This window comes from Festucalex cinctus, chromosome 20 (genome assembly GCF_051991245.1).
Source record: "Festucalex cinctus isolate MCC-2025b chromosome 20, RoL_Fcin_1.0, whole genome shotgun sequence".
Classification (NCBI taxonomy): Eukaryota; Metazoa; Chordata; class Actinopteri; order Syngnathiformes; family Syngnathidae; genus Festucalex; species Festucalex cinctus.
Window position 1 is genome coordinate 12,000,008 of NC_135430.1, and position 22,658 is coordinate 12,022,665.

Consider the following 22,658-nt stretch of genomic DNA (forward strand, 5'->3'; position numbering starts at 1 on the left):
CCGTTCATCTAAAATGGCTGTTCAACTGTGTCAAACAAAACTATTCACCTCGGAATTCACGGCTCATCGCACACAGACACACACACACGCATACAGGCGGAAGGAAGGAATTGTATGTGTGTGTTTGTGAGCGGTCAGGCGGTCCTGTTGCTGTTAGCTCGCAGTGGTCTTGCCAGTGGGATGTTATCTCATCTCCACTGATCCATGTCTTTCATGGCCTGGAAATGAAACCATTGGCTTTTGGGGGGAAGACAAATACATAAACGGTGACTTAAATAAAACACTCACGAGGTGAGAATTTGGAAGTTATGTTTGAGATATCATCTTCGCCTTTTCTGAAACTCTGCGCCTTTTGTAACTCAAACCTCCTGAGACTGTTGTGTTTTTCTTGACCCGTGAGGCACGCACCATCGCCAGCGGGGTTGCTCTTCCTGTATGGTCGGCACACTTACATCGCCGGCGTGGGAAAAACTTCCATTCGGTCCGCAATTCAGTCTGACACAAGTTAATAATGTTGGCCAATTCATTTTGAAGTTATACTTTTCAGGGTTTTTTTTAAGATTCTCAAAATAATAGTAAAACAAAGTAACACAAAATACACGATATAGAGTACTAATGTAAAAACACATGTGTACACACACACACACACACACACATATATATATATATATATATATATATATTTATTTTTTTTTTCAAGTAATGTAGTAATATCTATCATGTTAAGAATTCCTCAAGCTGTTTAGTCTGTGATGTTTACTTATATCTTGTTTTGAAATCATGCTTTTAATTTGGAAGGCAGCCCTGTATTTCCGTTTCCTGTTTCACGTTCTCCGTTGTCATTCATCTCATACCAGTGCAGTAGTCAATGACGATATACTATATAATATACAAAGCTCTGTCTGCACTTCAGTGCTACTTAAATTGTTGAGTACAGCTGAAGACTTATGTGCTCTCCTACCGGAGCCCCCAGTGTCGGTCAATAAATTCAAAATAACCATATCAGCCTTTAGTTCCTGACTGAAAAACGGGAGCGGGGCCGATACTGATATCGATATCAATCGCAAGTACCAATAGATACCGTGAATTTTGTCTTGGTATCAGCCCAATACGATACCTGGTATACTCGCCTATCCCTAATCATAAATACTAAAGGTATCGGCACTTGGTATTGGTGAGTACTGAAAATTTGAGTGTCAGTCTAAAAAAAGTGGCATTGAACATCCCTAATAATATTAATAATAATAATAATATAATAAGCGTACATAAGATACAAAAATTTATGTAATGAATGAAGTAACAAATGTATAACAAATCAATATAATTTAAGATTTTGATGAATTCTGAGGAATTATTACACAATGCCATGCCTCTTAATGCTGTACCACTTCATTTTGTAATATTCTATTTTTCTGCTAATAGTCACTAACAGAACATTTGAAAACTAATAAGAAATAATAGTATGGATATAAAATGAATGCAAATAATAAATAATAATATCATATAAAATCATATAATAAACAATAATTAAGTAATAAGTACATAATACTGCAAAAATAATACATAATATTAGGGTGATCACCAATACCAGGTATCAGTATCTGGCCGATACAAGGCTTTTTTTTTTAAGGTAACGGTACAACTCTTGTGGATGTTTTACGGTAAGTAAAATAAGTAAAAATTATAAGAATAGAAACTTACCATTAATTTCATGCAATTTTAGGCAAAATGTTATATTGGGATATAATAGGTCTATTCTTGAAAATTACCTTTAATTGATTTTTTTTTTTGGGGGGGGGGAAGGGGGGAATTTTATGTATCAAAAGTACTAGTGGTATCGGTATTTGGTATCTGTATCAATTACTAGTCAAGAGTTGAGTACTCGACTTGTGGTCTGTAAAAAGTGGCATGAACATCCCTATTAATAATAATCATCATCAAGATTATGATGATGATGATCATGATGATTGGCTCTTTAAACATTGGCCAAAATCAGCCAAACGTCTGATGTTAGCAAATTGTTTTTACCTGTATGCACAAGTCTAACATCAGCAGTTGTACTCTAGTAACCCTGGTCTTATTAGGCATGAGTGCTCTGATGATTATTTATTTAAGGGTGATAGTGCACAATGTGTTTTCATTAGTCAAATTAACACGTGCCATATTCGCACAAGAAGAAAGTAGGGAGAAGAAGAGAAAAGAATTGCAACCTACCTTAGTGGTCTTTTTTACCACCCTCGAGTCAATTAGCACGTGCCATTAGCACGGGGAGGAGGGGGGACAATGGGGAAGAGTGGTTGAACACGAAGTTGACTTTTTGACTATTAAAAAAAAAAAAGAGAAGATTTAAGAGCTGTAATTTATGGTGATATTTTTGCTCATGCCTTCAGAAACTAATGTATCGGCTCATGCCTTGTGATTATTTATTACACATAAATAAATATAAATCCAACATAAGTGTCCAACAGTAACAAGAACAAAGAACGAGAGTCTTTTTTTTTTAACACGTGGTTGACTTTTCAAAAAAGCAAATTTTAGAGCTGTAATTTACCGTGATATTTTTGCTCATGCCGTCAAATACTATACTGCATCAGCTCATGCCTAGTCATTATTTATTACACTTAAATCCAACATAAGTGTTCATTTTGACACACATTCATACTGGTAACGCAAATACACATAACGTCCTTAAAACTTAATCAATTAGATGCAGTAAAGTTATATGTTTTAACAATATATTTTTACTTTCGCCCTTTGCGAGCTGGCCCGACAATCAGCGTATAATTGACGTCCATTTTGAAGTTTGACCATTAAACAGTAACAACTGGAGAGCATTATCCGTTTTGAAGTTTGACCGTTCAGCAGTAACAACTGTAGAGCATTATCCATCCATCCATCGTCTTAACCGCTTATTCCTCACATGCCAATTTCAGTCAAAATGGATGCTCCATTGCAATAATATCAACCGTTGGGAAGGCACTTTTTCTTTTTTAACAGCAAACATTTTACGTACAAACGGTACAATAATCAACAAGTGACTCATAATTACGACATCCTAAAGGTACAAAAGCGACAATTTCCTCACCGAAAAACCCAACCGAAAATTCCAACCGAAAAACAACTTCTTTTTTTTTTTTCTTCCTTCGTCTTGCAATAGAGGCAACGGCAACGGCACCTGCCCAACGGACAAGTTCCCAAACGAGCCCGCGCACGTCGTCAAGTACAACTTGGTCTAAACAGAAGAGAAAAGAATTGTGACCTACCTCAGTGGTCAACAATTAACTGGAAAAGGAGTGTGGAAAGAAGTTGGTTTGCTCATGTAAAAGACTGGAATAATCCACGTGCAAGCTCAGCCGAGCGACCATCCTTCGTTCCCTGAACTTCTCTCCGTCTGTCTCGCTTACAGGCTCCTTCCTCCAAGTCAAACTACTAGCCCCCTCCAGTGGTGACATCACGTGGTGTCGCCATGGCAACCGCCGTGACTCCACCCCAGCCAGCCCAGCTGGGCTGCAGCTGACGGAACCTACTGTACCTGTCTGACAAGCTCCGACAGAAAACAAAGTACATTCTGCTGCACTCAGCAGAAAAGTGTAACATTTTGTCATCCACTGCATGATGCAAAAACTAAAGACAAAAAAGGACACAAATTATTAATATATATTGTAAATAAAAAGCATTAGCTGACTATTTTTAAATGAAAAGTCCTAATGATAAGACAATGAATTACGAGTTAAAGTTGGTTGTTGTTGTTTTTTTGTTTTTTTTCACACAAGAACAAAGATATTTTGTCGGAGTAACAACTTGCAACGTTATAAGAATAAAGTCACATGATTTGTCAATGATGAAATTGTAATGGCAAAGTCAAAGTTTGACTCTTGAAGAAGGTCATGCAATTTAATTAATTTATTACATTTACTGTCAGCTATTACACAGGCTTTTATGCTGGAAAAGATGACTTTATTCTAAAAATGTTTTATTTTTTTTAATGCTAGATAAACATATATATATATTATTATTACAATATATATTTTGATCAAGTCATACAATTTACAAGAACATATTTTATTGGTCTTAAATTAGTAATATTATGAGAATACGTTTTATTTTTAAACTTTACTAAGTAATATTTTGTGAAGAAATTAATATTTTCACAAGGGAACTGCAATTATGGGACTATTATTACATATTATTATTACACTATTATTTTTACACCTTTTATCTTGGAAAAGATGTGTTTGTTCTTGTAAACACTTTCTCGAAATATTTGAGATAAAAGTCATATTTTTCCCCAAGAAAAAAAAGAATTGTAGTATTTGCAAGGCAGTATTTTGGCAGCTTAAAAACACATCTTATGTTACAAGAATAAAGTTGTGTTTTTTGAAAGAAAAGAAACAATATTTTTTACGAGGACAAAGCCATCGTGATCTTATGAGAGTTTAGTCATATTTTTCCAAAATAAAGTTGTAATATAAGATTAAACTCAAAGTTTAAGAAATGAAGAAAATCACAGTTTAATAAGTGAATTAAAAAAAACAACAACTTTACTCCTGCCTTTCATTGTAGTACCACTGGTGTTTTTTTTGTTTGCTTGTTTGTTTGTTTTTCTAAATCCAGTGCAAAACAGTTCAGTTCTGTTGTATTTAACTTTGAAGTCAATAACATTTTATGTAATCAGGAATTGTCTCATGCAACATTCCGGCACCTGATTGGTTGGTGGTTACACGTCATACTGAGGTTCCCCACCACCAAGGGCGACATGGCTCACAAGCAACCCTCGTGGCCTGATTCCAAAGTCGCCATTACCGCAATTGTTTGGCTATACACAGTCACTTTGCCGCTCCCTTTTGTCTGCATTGAGCCGGTTCAATCGAACCAACAATGCGACCAGGTGAAATCCTGATATCCTGGAGGAATTGAAATCAAAATGACATCCAGCCCATCTTACCTGCTCCCTCAGCCGTTCCTGGTGTCCCATGATGGCTGATGCGTGATGGGGGTACTTGTGTTTGAGGTGCTCCAGGAAGGCCTCCCTCTTCTTGTCCATGTCTGGCGGCTGCATGGCCAGGATCTCTCGGCTACTGCGGGCCCCACCTAACGTGTGTCTCCGCGGGACGGCGCGGCCGCTGCCTTTGGCGTCTGCCCTGGAAGCGGTCGTCCCATTGGGCGAGGCCTGCCTCCGCGTGGCGTGCTCAGCGTCCTCGGGGGAGGTGACCCTCAGGTTGCTCTTGGTCTGCTCTGAAAGGGGAGGGAGACACCAAACCAAAAGACACATGTGAGGTACTGATGTTTTGTCATCAATAGAGATTCTATGCTAGTATGTTGGTCCCCGCACAGGTCACGAAGAGGGTATGTTATTGGGAGCTTTCAACGGACTCAGTGACCCACGAGTTTATCAAGCGAGAACATAGACAAAGGGTGACAAAGGGATAGCGGCCAAATAGAAAATTCACAAGTTATTGATTCCCCTCCTCAAAATATTTTGAATTGTCTATAGGGGAACTCAAGGCAAAAATGTGTGCCCCTGCTAGTCTAAATGAGGATTGTGAGGAATATTGCGTTTGTGAAATAAGAAATTAGCAAGACAAGGCAACAAAATGTGCTTCACACAAACAAAAGCACAACACAAGATTTTAAGACATTTAAAGCAATGCAAAGAAATAAACAAGCTGTTTTTTTAACCTGGCTTTAAAAGCATTTACATTTGGCGCTGATTTCACTTCTGTTGGCAACTTATTCCATTTGCATAACAGCTAAATGCTGCTTCACCATGTTTGCCTTGAACTCTGAGCTCCATTAATTGACCCAAAAGCAGAATAATGTATCAATTTTCATTAATTTGCAGCCAATTTGTCCTACACCGCCCCCTTCTGTCGACTGAAATTGACATATAATTGCCCTCGGGCTCGCATTGCGAACTTTACAGCTCACCCGTTTTCTGGGTTTGGTCATGTGAGAAGAAGATACATCCCTAAAGCAAGCCTCATCCAACTACAGGTATGTGGCTGACGGAGTGAGCAAAACTGCAACTACTGCTAATGCTAGTTCAACTACTGTATGTGACCTGTTCAGATATGAAAAGGCATACAGATCCAAAACTACTGCATAACTGAGCCGCAGCAGACGATAGACTGAGAATTAAAAAAAATAAAAATAAAACTCCAAATCGGAAAGTGTCATGCTGCTCAGAAGAATGCGAAAAATATACTTTTTATACACATGAGTGATTTTTACTTGATCTTTTTATACCTGTATGACAGTTAAGAATGTTCCTAAAAAACATTTTCCACAGCAAAAGTTATTTAGACATGAAGAACAACTGTCAACCAACATCACCAAGGGAAGTGATTGTATTTTCTTTTGGTGGGAGGGCTTCTATTTATGACAATCGTCACCACAGAGAGCCACTTGAGTTTTCTGCTTTTGTACAACCGGGTTGTCTCGCAGTCACCCGAGCGTTTGCGCGCATAAACAGCATCTCTGGTTGACAGCACAAGAAACATATCATCATCATCATCATGGACCATTTCTCCAAAAATACCAGATGTGGATTGATCCTTGTAAACATGGAACACAGAAAATGTCAAACGATAGAAAAGGGAAAATAAACTGGAGATGACAGGATGAAGCTAATGTGCTGATTGGTGGAGGTTCACTTCTTCTGTGGTTGAAGGAGCATAGTTCAAGTAGCGTAGTCTTTCTGGGTAAAGATTGCTTTTACACTGTAGAACGTATTCCTCACTCAGGCAGCTTCTTAACTAGGGACACCAAAGCAAATTGGAGGAAACCTTATGCAAATTTGATGAGCCTCGTTCCTTCTGTTTTGAGTTCTAACTGCGGATCTTTTGAGGAATCCCAGCTTTGATCGGTAAACACACAGAAAAAACGGCGACGGTGCATAACATTGCGGCGTCTGTCACCGGTACCGTGGTCCCAAACGCCCCTCAAACCACCCCCCACCCGACACTTTCTCTAATTCGGGGCCGCAGCATGCCTCATGTACTTCCAGACCTATTTTTAACTCCCAAACAGTTCCCCCTCACCGCTCACTAAATTACACTCAGCAGACAAAACAAACTCGGAATGAACTGCGCTCACTGGTGGAGTGGCATATAAGGATAAAAAACTCATTACCTTCCACACAGGAACAATCTTCATCTGCCATTTCTTCCTCCATTGCACCTTCAGCAATCGCAAACAAACAAACAAAAAATAAACAAAGCTCGTGGCGAGAGGGTACGAATCTCCGGTTGACCCGCTGACTGGCTGCTTGCTTGCGCGCTTACAGATTCCAGGAGCAGCTCACGTGGAAAAAAAGAAAGAGGGGGGCTTGAGATAGGCCCAGCCCCTCCACCCCAGGATAGACTGCTGGGGGATTTAGAAAGTCAACTGCATTCCAGGACAAAGTGCGACCAGCCTCTTTTCGCCCTCGGGCCGGAAGATCTGCATGCATGGAGTGTGTGACAACACAAGCGCAGTCAGCACTGTTGCAGAGAATACTAGCAACAACAAAAAAAGCTAACGGGTGTCATGTTGTTTCCTTGGACTTTGTTTCAGGAAAACCAAGTCTTAGGCCAAGCGTGAAGGCTATCATGTGAAACCTGGTGTGCGCTTGTAAACGTGGCTGTCGGTCTGTTGGCAAACTGACTCTGGTATGGTCCGGCTGAATTAGACATGGTTCAAAGACAGGGGCCAAGCTAAAAAAGACAGTGGAATGTATCAGAAAATCACAGACTCGGGACAGTTAAGGTCTGTTTAGGCTGTGTAAACGCTATCGTATGAATCCTGGTGTGCACCAAACAAGTCAGAACACTTTAAGATGTGGTTCTCGGTTCGGTAGCAAATCGATTCTACTATAGTTCTGCAAAGGTAGACATGGACCAAAGACACAGACTGTGATAAAAAGGATAATCACAAGCTCTGAATAGTTAAGATTAGCCTGTTCATAAACGACAATGGTTTATCTAAAATCAGAAGGACTAGTACTTAAAAAAAACAAAAAAAAACAGCATAATGTAAGTGAGACTACTTTAAGTCTTGCTCTCTTGGCAAGGTTCACTATTAACAAAGTTACCAGTTTGAAATGATATTATAGTTTGTGGTATATTTACAGTTGAAAATATGATTACAGACAATTATACCTCCGCCCCACAGTAAAAACACAAGCTTGAATTTTAAGGTGGCAGACTGAACTGAATTGAACCCCCTGGGCCAAGCGTGTGATCCAAAACACACGATCTATCGTGTTCTGCTTTGGTCCGCACCCAAAAAGGACACTTCAGAGTCACTTCCAAACACATCTATGCATTTAGCAGCCAGTGAAGTTGTAATGAAGCCTAATCAAATCAACAGCAAAGCCCAGACAGCACTTGTTCCCAATTAAGGACCTCGTAGGAGAAGCCAGATGCTGTTGTTTTGGTCATGTCTGGTCTTAGATGCAATTTTAGGAGCACATCTTTCTCCTTAAGGCGACCGCCAACACTTATGAGCTCATTGGCCTGTAGCAGCTGAGATCGATCCGAAGCCGCAAGGAGAAAGCGCGACATTGGCGCACCTTCACGGTGGTCCGGGGAAGGGAACGCGATCAATGGGGGAGTTTGTGGGCCATGTAATTGGGAGCGGTGGGCCGAGCGCACGGACAGCTCAGCACCTGACGGCTGACGTCGAAAACGCGAGAGGGCGCGTCCGCTCCGGCACCACTTTCACCCTCGCCGGGGATCTTTTCTTAAGTGTTTTTGTTGGCCATTTTTCGGTGTCTTACAATCCTCTTAAATGTAGGCAGGAGCCTCCGGGGGATAAACAGGCTCCAACCTGTTGCTTTCAGGAGCCAGGAGCAGATGGTGCATAGCTAGCATAATAACAGCATCCAGAAGAACTTGACTAATGTTGATACAAAACTAGTGGATAAATAAGCAAAATGAGCTCCAAATTATTGAACAAATATTTGCCCAATGCAGTTCTCTAGACTTATGGACATGCGCCAGTTTTGGTATAATTTTACAGGCTCACAAACTTTTAGGGTACAGAGCAGGGTTATAATAAGTTTGGATTTTTCATTATTTTTATCATTTCATGTTTATTTTTTTTAATCCATTTTATTTTTATTTTATTTATTTTTAAATTCAGTTTGAATTAGTTTTTAAATTGGTTTCTTAGTTTGGATTAGAAAAAAAATGTTTCATTTTAGTTTGATTAATTTTAGTACCGTATTAGCTTTTTCAATATATGGAGTATTTGTCGAGTACAACTTAAAAAAAAAAAAAAGTCACCAAATACTGTGTAATAAAGTTAACTAAAATTCTCAATCAACTATGATATTAAATGATAAATCATAATAATTCATTTAAAATTAATTTGACAACCACCGTTCTAAAGACCACAGCATATCCAACCACGACTAGAAATTACAGCCTGTAGTCCAAAACCTTCCTGCCCTCAGCATTCCACATGGAATTTTTTTACAGCATCAAAAAGGATCTGCGAGTGAATTATGCAGTTTGCCTCTGAACATCCAGCTTGGCAAGCCTCCACCTGCCGGTTGTACGCAGGAATGAATCCCCGTGCTTGTGCCAAACTCTGCCGCGCAACTAAGCCTGTGGATACACAAAGTGCTGACGTGGACCAAAAAAAAACAAAAAAAAAACAAAAAACAAAAAACTACTCACTGGTTTAGTATGAAGATTCATTGGTGGAGATTTATTTGTACACAATGGAAGTGCTCTGTATTAAATATAACATGTTGCCCTGTAGCGGCTTCAGGAGTTTCTTCCAGCTTTCTTCCATAAATTTTAAGTTATAATTGTAATTGACAGCTTTGACAGGCAGTGTTAAACTGTTTTGAATACCCCTGACGCCAACAAATTGCCTGTTCGTTGTAATCCCCAACCATTCTTTCACACAAAACAGCAACCTCTGATACTAGCCTCGAGACAAAGCAGCTCAGATGTGACTTGTTGCTGACAGGAGCACTGATAAGTAGCTTCCGCCCAGGTAACCGACACCAGAGATGTTGCAAAGCGACCTGGCCACAATCATTTCTTACATGCCGAGAAATATCACATTTCCCATCTGGGTTTCTATGTGTATATTCAAACATGTCAGAAACACTGAGAGAGAACATGCGTTTGGTACGCGGCAGGAAGTTTGCGTCCAGCGCAGCCTGAGGCCGAGTAATGCTTAAAGTGTCTCAGCTTTACCCTTCAAATGATCCCCTTAATTAAAATCCACTTCCTGTTTTGTTTACACAGTCGACTGATAGTCAAGAAGGTCTGTTTTTGTTGATTGTGTGTGTGTGTGTCAAGAGAACAGTTTTAGCCAGACTGTTAGGGCTGAAAGATTTTGAAAAAAAAAATAATAATAATAATTAGTCCGACTTCAATCTTCAGCACAAACCCTCGCAGCAACTGACCAGTCGGCATGCTGTGAAGTGATCAGCAAGAACGTCTTGCAGCCTTTTGTCGTTCATTAACCGACCGCTGCCTCATGAGTCGCCGTGTTTGTTAATGTGCACTTCATTAACTTGTGGCATAAGTGTGTGTGAGTGGGCCTATAGACTGGGATGCCTCGCCGGTCTCCCGTGGCAACGGTAGTCCCGAGGACAACGCGGCCGGGCTGGTGGCGTCTAGAAGGGGTGTGGGGGCTTAAATGCATGGAACAGCTGCAGCCGGGTGGAGGAAATCTGCCCCGGAATTGGAGATGAGAAGTTCTCTTGCTTGAAGTTTTCCTAAGGAAGCTATAAGCTCCTCAGGATGGAGGGCTGAAGACCACTGAAGAGCAGCGATGCTTGATATCTGTATTATATATCTTTAAAAAAAAAAAAGAGCTCGGCTACTTTAAATAAAAGTGGGAAAATACGGCTACCATTTAATATTCAGACCCTTATATAGCAGATGATTTTATAGGGGAAAATGTCATGACTGCAAACTGCACACACAAGATGTTGATTACATCTTCATAATGAATATTCAAATCTCAGCAGCCGTTATGATCATAAATGCAAAGTGCAATGTTTGACATAAAAGCTCCAAAGCACCATAATTGAGAGGAGGAACAACGTCACCGGGGTCTTAGGTATGGTCTGATTGGTTATTAATGACATCATCCTCAGGGACAGCCCCACCCTCCCCAAACTCGACGATGTCATCAGTGCCGAAGCATCCCAGTGATGTAATGCAGGGAGGGCCTTGGACTGACGTTCAAGTGGCGTTCTTTTTTCTTCCCTCCTTCCTCCTTTTTTCCCCTACCGCTCTCTCTCTCGTGCCGTTTTTCCGCTCTCCCGAATGCGTCAGGATGAAAAGCCCATCCGCTTGTTTATTAGCGCTCAAAGCCAATGCGAAAGAGATTTGCAACTAAGCTCTGTGAGCTATTTAAAAGATGAGGGTCCCTGACTAGGTGAGAGTATTTACATTTTCCAAATCCTGGCCTCTGTCCTGCTGCTGCAATAAAAATATGGATTCGAAATGATGCCAATTGTGCCGCTAAAAAACAAAAACATCATTATCTATCATTAACTATCCATCCAACTTTAGCCATCCAACTTTAACGCCACAAAAAGGGGCACATCACGCTCAGTGGGGATGTCCAATAGTGTTAATAGATGTAGTCCAAAAATTGGTAGCAATCAGAAAAAAATATCAAGGCACCTGAAATAGCCAAAATGATCCTAAAATGCCTGCTGTACACCAAAATGGCAGACTTCCTGTGCATTTTTGGGCATGGGCTCTTGAGACTTTTTTTATGGGTCTACTCATGATAGACATCCAAACCAAATGTCACGTGGCCAAGTGAAACTGGCTTTGGGGACTGAATTTCTTTTGAAAGACCCTGGAAAATGGTCAAAATGATCACTTCAAACCAAAACAGAAGTCTTCCTGTGTCTTTTAGTGAATGTTTTTGAGAATTTTTTGTGTTTATTAATGATAAAAATGTCGACCAAATTCCATCTTGTGACAAGTGAAAAACCGCATGTGATGTTTCAAGGCGGAGTTGCATGGCTTTACAACATTTGGGAAAAGCATCAAAGGTTGGACATGTAAGCGTTACGTCACTTCCGATCTGATTTATTCTGACTTTTTTTTTGGCGGGGCCTTCACATCTGTTTTTTAATCACAATTTGAAAGTATGTGTGTGTCCCGGGCAAACATCCACAGCTCAAGAGGATTAGCGACGGGACTCTTCGCTGATCAAAGCAGCAGCGAATCCAGCTTACTGGGACACACAACCTCCAAGGGAGGACATGATGCAAACTTATGAGCCAATACAACTGCACTACACAAATATGTCACAGAAAGAACTCCATCTCAATTAAAATGCACAATTAAAACTTTGCACGCAGCCACTTGCTCCACTCTCAAAACTAATTCGAACAAAGCAATTTGATTGGCTGTCTGGTGTCACATGGGAGGAGTTACAATGCATTTGATTGGTCCTTGGATATCTGGCCCCACTGCTTGCCCATCTTGCACAGAAGCTGTATCAAAGAAACCATTTGAGTGGCTTAGTTGTGTTTTATTGTCTTTTTATGGAATGAAGGAAACTGGAACGCAAAGCTAACAATAAATAACACTTTTTAACGAGGTACGGTTTTAAGCCCGAAGAAGGTCTCACTGCTCCAATTAAAACGATTGTTTATTGGAATCTCAATGTCTTTTGTCTTTGGTTTATTGTGCACACCATTCGATGCATTGTTTTCTCCTCATTGAAGAATTCCCAACAGACAAAAACCATCAGAGTAGTCCTGTATTAATAATGATGCTATTATTCTAACAGAGGGTGGATTTATGTACAAATCTGTGACTGGGTTTGTTTGCGGTCACTGGAAATTATCACTATGCCGGCTTTATGGTCCCCCTCAGCTTTAACACAGCGCTTTAGTATCTTTCAGCGCATTGCTCGGCATTTACAAGCCACAACTTTTACTGTTTGGTTTGCTCTAAAACACGCTGCTCATTAAGCTTTGCCAGCTGCAACAAGCAACACCCCCAAGAAAACAGACACAACAAAGCAGTAGGCTATAAAAATGTATTGAATCCCTCTATAGACATAAGAGTTGAACAAAATGATCATTTCTGCGTAGCTCCTGGAGGTCAAACCTCATTGCGATATGATGCTCAAGTTAGTTTGCCGTACGTTGTTAAGAAAGTTGGGACTCACGCACTGGGGTGAGATTGCAATTACTGTTGGTTACTACACCCTACATTACCCTGAATGGGAGGGAACAATGGCAACTCAAACTTTGGTTTTGGCAAAACAACATTGTGCTTACCCAAAAGAGCATGGTGGAAAGAAGCTACCATGATTGGTCGCCCCTAATTGGGAGCCAGCTGATAGCGAGTAAGCCATGCATTATGTATACGCTGGCAGTAAATCCAACGTGGAATAGTGACTATAATTAAGTCTCTCTCCGGTTCCAAAGAGCAAGTCCTTCATCAAGCTGTCAGAGCTGACGGACTCAACAGGATGTGTTTGAGTCTAATAATAAAAAGCTCTTCAAGAAGTCAGAGAGGAATTGAACTTTGGTTTTAGAGGATTCCTTTTTGTGTGTGTCTTGGGAGAAATAGCCACATGATACTGTTATTTATTATTATTATTATTATTATTATTATTATTATTATTATTATTATTATTATTATTATTATTATTATTATTATTTTAGAAAATACAGTACAGTAAGAAAAAAAACAACACATGTTGGGAGAATTCAACACAACTTTAGGTTGAACCATTTTTGTAGTTTACATGCCAATCCCCCCCCCCCCCAGACTCCATTTTCCACCATCTACAAAATGGATTAAGCCTGTCCTTCCTTGCCCAGTGGCTCTGGTCTGATCTTCAAATGCAGAGGGCGGAATTGCTGTACTGCCGCCAAGAAGGAAACACCGTAGCAAAAGGAAAACCTGACAGGAAGGAAACCTCGAAAACAAAGGTGATAAAGTACACAAAGGCCCCGTGGTGGGTTTGCGAGGCCTGTTCCCCCTTCTTCCTGCCATTCTGAAAATGAATGGGAATGTTGGGCACGTCACGGAATGTTCTGTAAGGTAGTGGGATCTTGGGGGAAAGGAAAAGCCAAGCCACAGTCTTCACTTTCTTATAAGCAACTTAATGACAGGCTAGCAAACACCACAAGTGCCCCGCAATACTGATTAATATCTGTAAAGAGTCTCTTTACTACAGTTTCCCAAAACGTCTTGTGAGGGAAATTATACAAGAACCTTGTCTGACCCATTATGCAATTTCAAGTCTGCAAAAAGCATACTTAAATATTTACACACTGGGGAATCGTTTAACTTTTATTAACGCCGGTAACAGTAGACTTGTGAGGTGGAGCAGGAATGGCAAAGACGTACTCTGGGGTGCAGTCTAGACTTGGAGATCTGTACTGCAAAGCAAATTTTAGACCACAAAACTCTTCCTGTCTACTGTGGAAACATTGAATTTGAAAGTCCCTCAAGTTGCAGCAAACAGAATACGTCTGTCAAGTAAAACAAGCTAGTCACAAGTGGATTTTCTTACGTATCAGGCACTGTAAGTCATTTATGGTTAAAGTTATGACTTGAGTTTCTCATTGTCTATATCTGGAACTATTCCCAACGACAATTCACGGTCAACCAACATCCCGCAACCAAGCTAAAGATGCATTTTCTGTCCTTCTTTCAGTGTTTAGTCTGGCTTTTATGTTCAGCTAGCAATTCATGGCAACGGGAGTGTTTACGTAGCGCCCCCTTCCAAATAAACTACAGCGCTTATGTTCACAGTCCGATGGAACTCCAGCGCTACGTATATGATGTTAAACACTGACGTTTTTGGAACACAGGAACCTATGTTTTGTTTTTAGCTACACGGACTGAACATCTGCGGTTCGTTGCACGGTTTGGGTTTTAACGAGGTTTGACAATACGTTTTTTGGCTCACTGTGCCTGTTATCAGTCCCAAATGGATTGCAAGCGAAGATGTTTGTATATACCGTATAATCCTACGACGATTTAAGGACTGGATTGGACTTACTTTGCACCAAGTTGAGTATTTACTCAGTGCTGTCGAGTTATCAGTCAGAGCAGGAAGGACTTTTCCAAACACATCATGAACAGTCACAAGGCAAGTTTCATCCTAGAATAGCCCGCGTTAACAAAAACATCCCACAGACATCGGATTTGAACAGGGAAATTTGTTCAGGAACGGACATTTAATCCAAATCTGAATCAGATGGGAGAGATTGTCAGGCAGAGAAGTAATTATGAAATCCTGTCGCGGTAATGAGTCATGTACAAGTGGGTCACGGAAAGCATAAAATCATAGAAAGGGGCAGCGGGTTGTTTAATTGCTTTCATAGATTTTATGAAGATTATCCCGTTTTAAGACGTCCTTGATTGCACCATAAATCTTTCAAGTTTTTTTTTTTTTTTTGGCCTTGTCACATCATTCCTTGACCTTCACCTTAATCTGTTCGCTAAGAAACAACCAAGAGCTATGGCAAACTTATTCGCCACTCTTCTAAAAGGGGTGGATGGAGGTCAGAGAGGCGGGGTGATGTTTACACTGCAAGAAGAAGAGCTTGGCAGGTTAATAGCGCCAGAACAGTGCTGGGCCAGTGTCCTTTCACGCCTGCAGGACATTTGTCTTGGGCCTCCCTCCCTCCCCATCAATGGCAAACAACAAAGGAGATGGACACAGAAGTGACTTCAACAAATAGGCGGCGTCCGAGAAGCATGTGCCAAGGCCATAAACATCCCAAGAAAGCAATTGCGATAAGATTCTGGCTTCTGTGGCTTTTTGTTGCCATATCTTTTTCTGTAAGCACCAAACACTATCATCCTGACGACAAAATGTTATCTGTGGGTCACAAAAGGTGTCTTTCACTCTATCTTTTCCGTAGATAACGATCAAAGTTCTGAGAAGAAAATTAAAACATCTTTGGACAATCAAATCTGTGTTGGCTGACCAAGTCATCCTCCGGAATGGAACAGCTTCATTTGAGGCTATTTTTGTTTGGTCCTGACTCCTTTGAAGTATTTCCAGTGAGCGTCCAGACCAATTATGGCAATATAGTTATTAAAAAAGAAAAATGGGCATGGGAAAGAAGGACCCAAGAGACAAGATGGACACTAATGAGTCATTACCAGTGAGACTGGACAGTATTGCATTACTGTCTGTAGGGCACAGACCGTTTCTGTTTTATGATAGCAAACGATGCTTCCGCCTCGTTGAGGAGCTACACTTGTCTTGACTTAGAGTATGTTTAAAGAAGGAAAACTGAACGTCTTGTATTTTGAAAACGATAAGCAGTTATCTATTTTTTTTGTTTTAGGTATGAGCCGTTATATGACTCATATGGCCAATTTTTACGTACAAGCTCTGTATAGTGGCAGTGAGCTCACATCAACTCACTTCCTATTAAGCAGTACTTGGACCCCAGGAAGAATTAGCTCCTGAGATGTGAGGAGCTAATGGGGCTCCTAATAAACGAAACGAAACGAAACTTGCAAATAGTGAACAATTGTTCAAAAAAGCAGCTTCGAGCTGTTCAATGACAGTCCCAGAAGAAGCTAATATTCAAACTGGGGAAAAAAGAAACTGAGAATGCTGTTTAATTAAAGCAGCCATACATCTTGAACTTTAGTCTGCTAGCTTTATGCTAATGCTAACACATAACATAGTAGGACAGTGAGACAAAAATTGTTTCCTTTTCATTGTAATTATGTCATTACTATATATTTATATAAAGTACAAGTTTATAGAGTGATACTTCTTTCATAAAAAAAAAAAAAAAAAAGTTACAAAATTTTAGGAGGCAGGTACTGGTGAACGTGATTGTTGATAAACTGTTACACCTCTATTATCCGTCTTTACACAGCAAGGAAGAAAATATGTTTTGACTTTTAGTCCTGACAAAATACACACTCAACAAACAAATTCCCTCGTGGTAGCCTCATTAAGTCTCATCATTGACTGAAGTAGCTACAGGAGCTTAAATCGAAAGCCCCCTGCAATGAGGTCTGAAGAAACGCTGCAGTGATGCGATAAGACCATGACTTGGCTCGAGGCCGTGACGAGGGATGACAGCCCGGTGGAGAAACACCTGGCCAGACCTCTACCATTCCCCCCAAATTATTGGGCGCATGCCACAAGCCCAGGTGTCTTTCTGCCTCCTCTTAATGACCCGTGGCGGCCATTAAACTCCATGTGCGTTGGCTAGCGGCTACGGTCAGCGTACCTGGACACGTCCATTCAGGTAATCAAGATGGAAGCTGAGCTCGCTGTTTGCCTTTGCTTGTGAAAACACAGTGGCTCATATGATAGCATTTAAAGACGAATGGCTTGGCTGACTTAAACTGGCAGCGTTCATCTTACACTTAATAACGGTTTCCTCGCTACATCAGCACTGGCAAAGCGCACAGGAAACTTGGGAGAGACAACCACAATGATGAATGAGGTTCCATCTCATTGTTAAAAAGGGTTTGGCATAATATTTGTAGGGTACTCATGTACCGATTAAGACGTTTTTTAAGATGTGTGAGACCACACACTAGGATGAAAAAAATATTTTTACTTATGAGATATGTTATAAAAAACACTCAACACCCAGTTATTCATTTTTTATTTCTGTTAGCAGCTAATGTGCTTTTTCTGGATATTTCTTGGAGGATAATCGCTCACAATCTTTCAGACCCATCCAATAATCAGGCTTTTGCTGACTTTGATTGAGAGGGGGAAATATGCTTTAATATTGCCTGATTGTCAGTTTATTAAGTCGATCAGATTGTCTAATCAGATCATATAAAGAGTGATGAGACCTTTTAAAATCCAGTCAGACCATAAGTCAGTTTCATGACATTTTTACAACACTTTAGTTTTAAATTTCCATGCAAATGAGCGTCGTCCAGATACAAATCCACTGAACAGTGGGAAAAAAAGCTATTCAGGCAAAATTGGAGATTTCTAGATTAGGTTAGCTTAATTAACAGTTGTTGGAAAGCTCTCAGGCAAAAGCCTCTTTTACACACTGATCACCATCCACAAACACAGCCATAGGAAGAAAGTATGGGACAATGACTGGAACTTTCACACAGCACCATTAGATGACGTCAGTGCCAGCATCTGGTATGACGTATGAAATAGCTGTCAGATGGCGACACTCATGGCACAACCAGGAGCAGAAGGGTCTGGTATTAAGCTTTACACCTCTGTACTGCCTGCAGAATAACCTTACGCACATTGCACAGGCAGAGCCCAACCTTTGTTTGGCGCTAATTTAACATTTGAGAATACACAGCAAGGAAATTAAACACACATGCTAGCGTTAGCGTATCATATTGCTATACCTTAGCTATGAATGCTGCAGTGCTATATAAATCTATTCTGCTGCAGTCTCCAGCTATACCGCTTGAAAAACTAATTTGTTAGCATTCCTGGTTCTGACTGTCTTCAATGTACAATTTTGCAGTACTTTAATAATCCTATTAAAGTAAATTATTTTTTGTGATCAGATAGGACAAGACGGTACCAAAGCCCTTTCTGAACAGGGATTGATCTGAAGGAAGTAGTTTGAAACGACAAATCTTGATTTCGAGACAGCTAGGTTTAGCCTGGGTTTTTAGTGGAATTTAGGAGTGTATTCATACATGTGTACTCCAGCTGATTTTTTTTCCACACAAATGATCTGTAGGCCTCTCATTTTTAAGGGTAATTTGTGGGAGTCAAAACTTGCGATTTTTCACAATTCACAGTACGACTCAAGTCCTTACTTCCTACCTTCTATGGACTTGATGTAACTCAAAATTGTATGAAAGTTGGAAGACACCACTTACAAACCCAACACAATAGAACCGTCATATTCTTAAGCCACTGCACAAACTACCGGTAATTCATTGCATGCAGTCTATAAAAGCGAAATGTCCATAACTTGATGAGAGCAACGTAATGTCTTTGAGTGCTGCAGAATAAATCTTGGCAAGAGGAAGGAGAGCATCTTCCCCCGTGGGAAAATCTCGCCGTCCGTTTGATCACAAACTCGGACACGCATGTCCAAATCTCATGCGAGCCTGAGCCGCAGTCACCCATTTACTGTCAGCCTCCTCGTGATCCACAGAGGGGAGGTGAGATTCTCAGGAGTGATGACTATGCGGTGCTAGAAGACGATGCACGCAACAAAACGTTTAGTTTAGTGAACGCACTTCTCGCACCCCCATTAGTTTAATTAGACACAGCCACACACACACACACACACACACACACACACACATTAGTACCCCCGCCTCGTTTTTTCTTGCTTTACTGAATGGTTGGCTGCAGTTCAGATCAAGAAAAAAAACAGTACAACAGCTATGCAAAACAAGCTTTCAGAGGCAGATGGAAGCAACAGAGCAGGAAAGACAAACAAGTTGAACAACGATCCCCCAAAGGGAATTCCCTTTGCCATGGAGTTGAAAATGACAATCAGTCATGTTTGTCAAATTCAGAATTGCCTGATTGTAGCAGCAAGGCGACCACTCACCTTTGCTGTTAAGGGTGTCCAGACGCGACAGTCCCCAAAACTTCTTCCACTCCTTCCCGGTGGATCTGCACACTTTTCCCAACTCCCACTGCCTCCCCTCCCTCTCTCTCCCTTTCTCTCTCGCTCTCTCGCTTTCTTACTTCAGCACTTCCTGGGCTGCTGTTTACGCTCCAATCAGGTCATCCAACAAAACTGCGCACACCCTCCTCCTCCTAGCCCAAGTCCATTCGCTCAGCCATTGTTTGGCAAAGGCTTGTCACATGTATGCCTGCGAGTGTGCGCCTGTGTGGTACCACATACACACCAAAGAGGGTGGTCGACACCCAGCTTGAATGTCTTACAAGGACAAATTTGTTTGGTTCTTTTTTTTTTTTTTTACTAAGAAGGGGGCAGCTGAATCCGTCTTTTTTGTTTTTTTTTTGTTTTCCATGCGTCTGGAACTTTCTCTCCAAAGCCAGCAGCTTTCTGTTACTAACCTCAATGAGGCTCAAGATACGGTGGCCAGCTGAGAGCCGCTGAATTCCAAACACAAGGCGCCTTTACAGAGTTTCCGCCTCGACCAAACCATAATTGACCGCCGCGCCGAAGCAGCGAGGCCCGCCCTCCCTGGCCAAATAAGAGAGGGAGAAGGGGTGGAGGTGTGATTTGGGGGTGCAGGGCCAGGAGGTGAGAGGTGACGTGTGGGAGGAGGCAGGTTGACAGGAGCACAGTGAGCTTTTGTTTGGTGTTGTCAACACCTTCATCATTGGGCCGCGCTAACACCTCCTGACCTGTGGAAGAGTTCAGCTCAAACCTAGAGACCCATTTGCTTGAGACTGTGGTTCCCCTTAAAATGTTTTTTAGAACCAAGATATTTATAGATCTTGTAGGATTCTGTAGAAAGTGACCTTTTGAGGATGTAGCCTGTGTAAACAGACAAATGAAAGTTAGGGCAAATCAATGTTTTTTCTCCCAAATCGAATTGGTATGGTCTCGCACTTCTCAAACCAGCCTACAATCTTGCCAGACAATCATTTAGTTGGAACCTGCAACGCAAGAGAAGTGGAGGAAGGCCCAAGAATCACCTGGCAGGAGATCTACAGAACAAGAATCAAAGGTAACAGGAAAATTCTGTGGTTGCCAAATAGTGTGAAAACCACACTGCATTAAACATATCAGTCCAAGCCAGGCATGATAACAAATAATTTCGGAGGAGAATGAGCGTCACCTGTATTTCTGGTCAAGGTAAAGAGGCAGATTTTTATCCACAAGGGTAAAACTGTATCTGGTTTTAAGAAGAAAAAAAAGGGTGATGCATAACGGTAAAGTATAATGGAGAGAGGCTTTAGAATGTCCCGGTTAAACTCAGAAGATATGCGAAACTATGAAAATAAGGTCTTATTTGTAATGAACTGGAATTATCTTAGTGGTGAGACTACACTGGAAACCCCAAAAGCCACTATCGTTATCTTTTCTATCCACGTGTCATCTTTTTGTTCCAGAAGCAGCCCCTAATTGTCCCCTGAACGCAAGTCAGTGGAGCCACAAGGCAGATTACAGCACCTCTTTTGCCAGGTTGGATTCTGGAGACATTCATCTTGTTGTTTAGTCTGGGCACCACATGTTGGAGTAAGAGGAAGGGAGGAGGGGATAGGGGGTACTCTCCTGCACAGACCCTCTTCTCTTGTGCACGACGCAATGTAAACTCTTACCAAAAGTCCTCAGACTCCATCTTAAGTAGAAGTACAAATACTTGCATAAAAGAAAATCAGTGCTCAAAGTCTTGATTCAAGGACATACTCGCATAGTGCTGATACTAAGAATCACTGGACTTGAATGCTGACAGGATAGTCAGGATTGAACTGACATCCTCCATGTTGCTGCAGTCCCTATTTTTCTGGCCTTAAAAGTCCCCAAGATCTGAATCAGTCAATCAAGATGTAAACTACGTTTGACTGTTTCTCTCTCTATTCATGTCTCTTTGTCGTGTTGTAATCCATGGAGGTTTGAAAAAAAGTGACAAGCCTATTCTGACTTGTAAGGATTAGAAAGTACAGATATCTGAAGAATTGTTAACGATCTACCAGACTGCTGCTTCCTGTGAAGTGAGTTCAGCTCAATGCCAACATACAGTTTCAAAAGTAACAATAGCAAAGTACTAACTACTTCCGTAATGAGGTTGCCTACAAGTGATTTCTTGAGAAAATAAAAATGGAGGCAGGTGCAATATTTGCGTCGTCTTGAAGGAAGTGAAGCAACTTCACTCTCTTCTCTTGTTAGGCCCAAAAAAACTCCTTGCTTAATCCCCGCCAGATAAATCCTCCCGTTGCTGAAAGGCGAGCCACACAAAACGGGACAAAATCAACCAAAATATTTGACAGCTTCAGAGCGAGCAGGTAAGGATTACACGTCTCGCTGTTCACTTTGGAAATCGTGGCGTACTTTCTGTCGCAGTCACGCTGTCAGGGAGCCACCTGCACCAGCCGGAAGAAACCGAAGTCCACCGCACTGCATTAGTATACGTCTAGAGTCAAGTGACAGATGGATGCCTCTCAGCCACATAAATGTCAACAGATTGAAGAGAAGAGGCGCGGCAGGTTCACAAAAAAAAATAAAAAAAATAAAAAAAAAAACTCTAAAAGTCATCATTTCTCCTTATAAATAGCACAGACTCAGAATTTTTCAGCTTTGGACATAGTATAGAATCTTTCGCAGCTAATTTATAGTCTGTCACGCCTCTGTTGCAGTTGTGATACGTTCAATTCAGCAAGATTAATTTAGGGTGACCAGATGTCCCGGATTTACCCGGGACAGTCTCAAGTTTAAGGCTTGTGTCCCGATCCTCGAGGATTTCGCAAGCCCAATTGTTTTGTCCCACTTTTGGGTAAGTCCTGTCCCAGCTTCCTGTTTTTTTGCTTTTTTTTAATTATTAGTTCAGTGAGCAAGCCTATTGCTTGGGCTATGTGTATGACAATTGTCATATAGTGATCCATACATTAAACAAATTAAAAAGGAATTTAAATGTTGAATTCCTTCCGCTATATTTTTAAATTCACATTTGCGTTTTCATTCTTATCCGCATCTAATCACTAACAGGTGTACCATAGTTTCATCACACCAGAACTATAACTACTTCCTGCTTCCATGTCTATGAATCATGGGAAATGTAGTCTTACTAGCCTAATGCTGCAGC

At 41.0% G+C, this 22,658-nt stretch overlaps 1 protein-coding gene across 17 annotated transcripts in view; it reads right to left on the reverse strand.

The window, feature by feature from the left end:
- The window catches only part of kiaa1217 (KIAA1217 ortholog), a 90,461-nt gene that overhangs the window by 40,342 nt on the left and 27,461 nt on the right, over nucleotides 1-22,658 (reverse strand). For 13 of the 17 annotated variants that reach the window (XM_077509618.1, XM_077509610.1, XM_077509606.1 and 10 more), the window contains exon 2: nucleotides 4,946-5,235. In XM_077509618.1, coding sequence (XP_077365744.1) covers nucleotides 4,946-5,235 — 290 coding nt within the window. Of the gene's footprint in view, nucleotides 1-2,214; nucleotides 2,322-3,263; nucleotides 3,431-4,945; nucleotides 5,236-7,131; nucleotides 7,247-19,486; nucleotides 19,613-22,658 lie in introns of those variants that run through there. The other 4 variants (XM_077509622.1, XM_077509615.1, XM_077509620.1 and 1 more) reach the window with 4 other exon arrangements.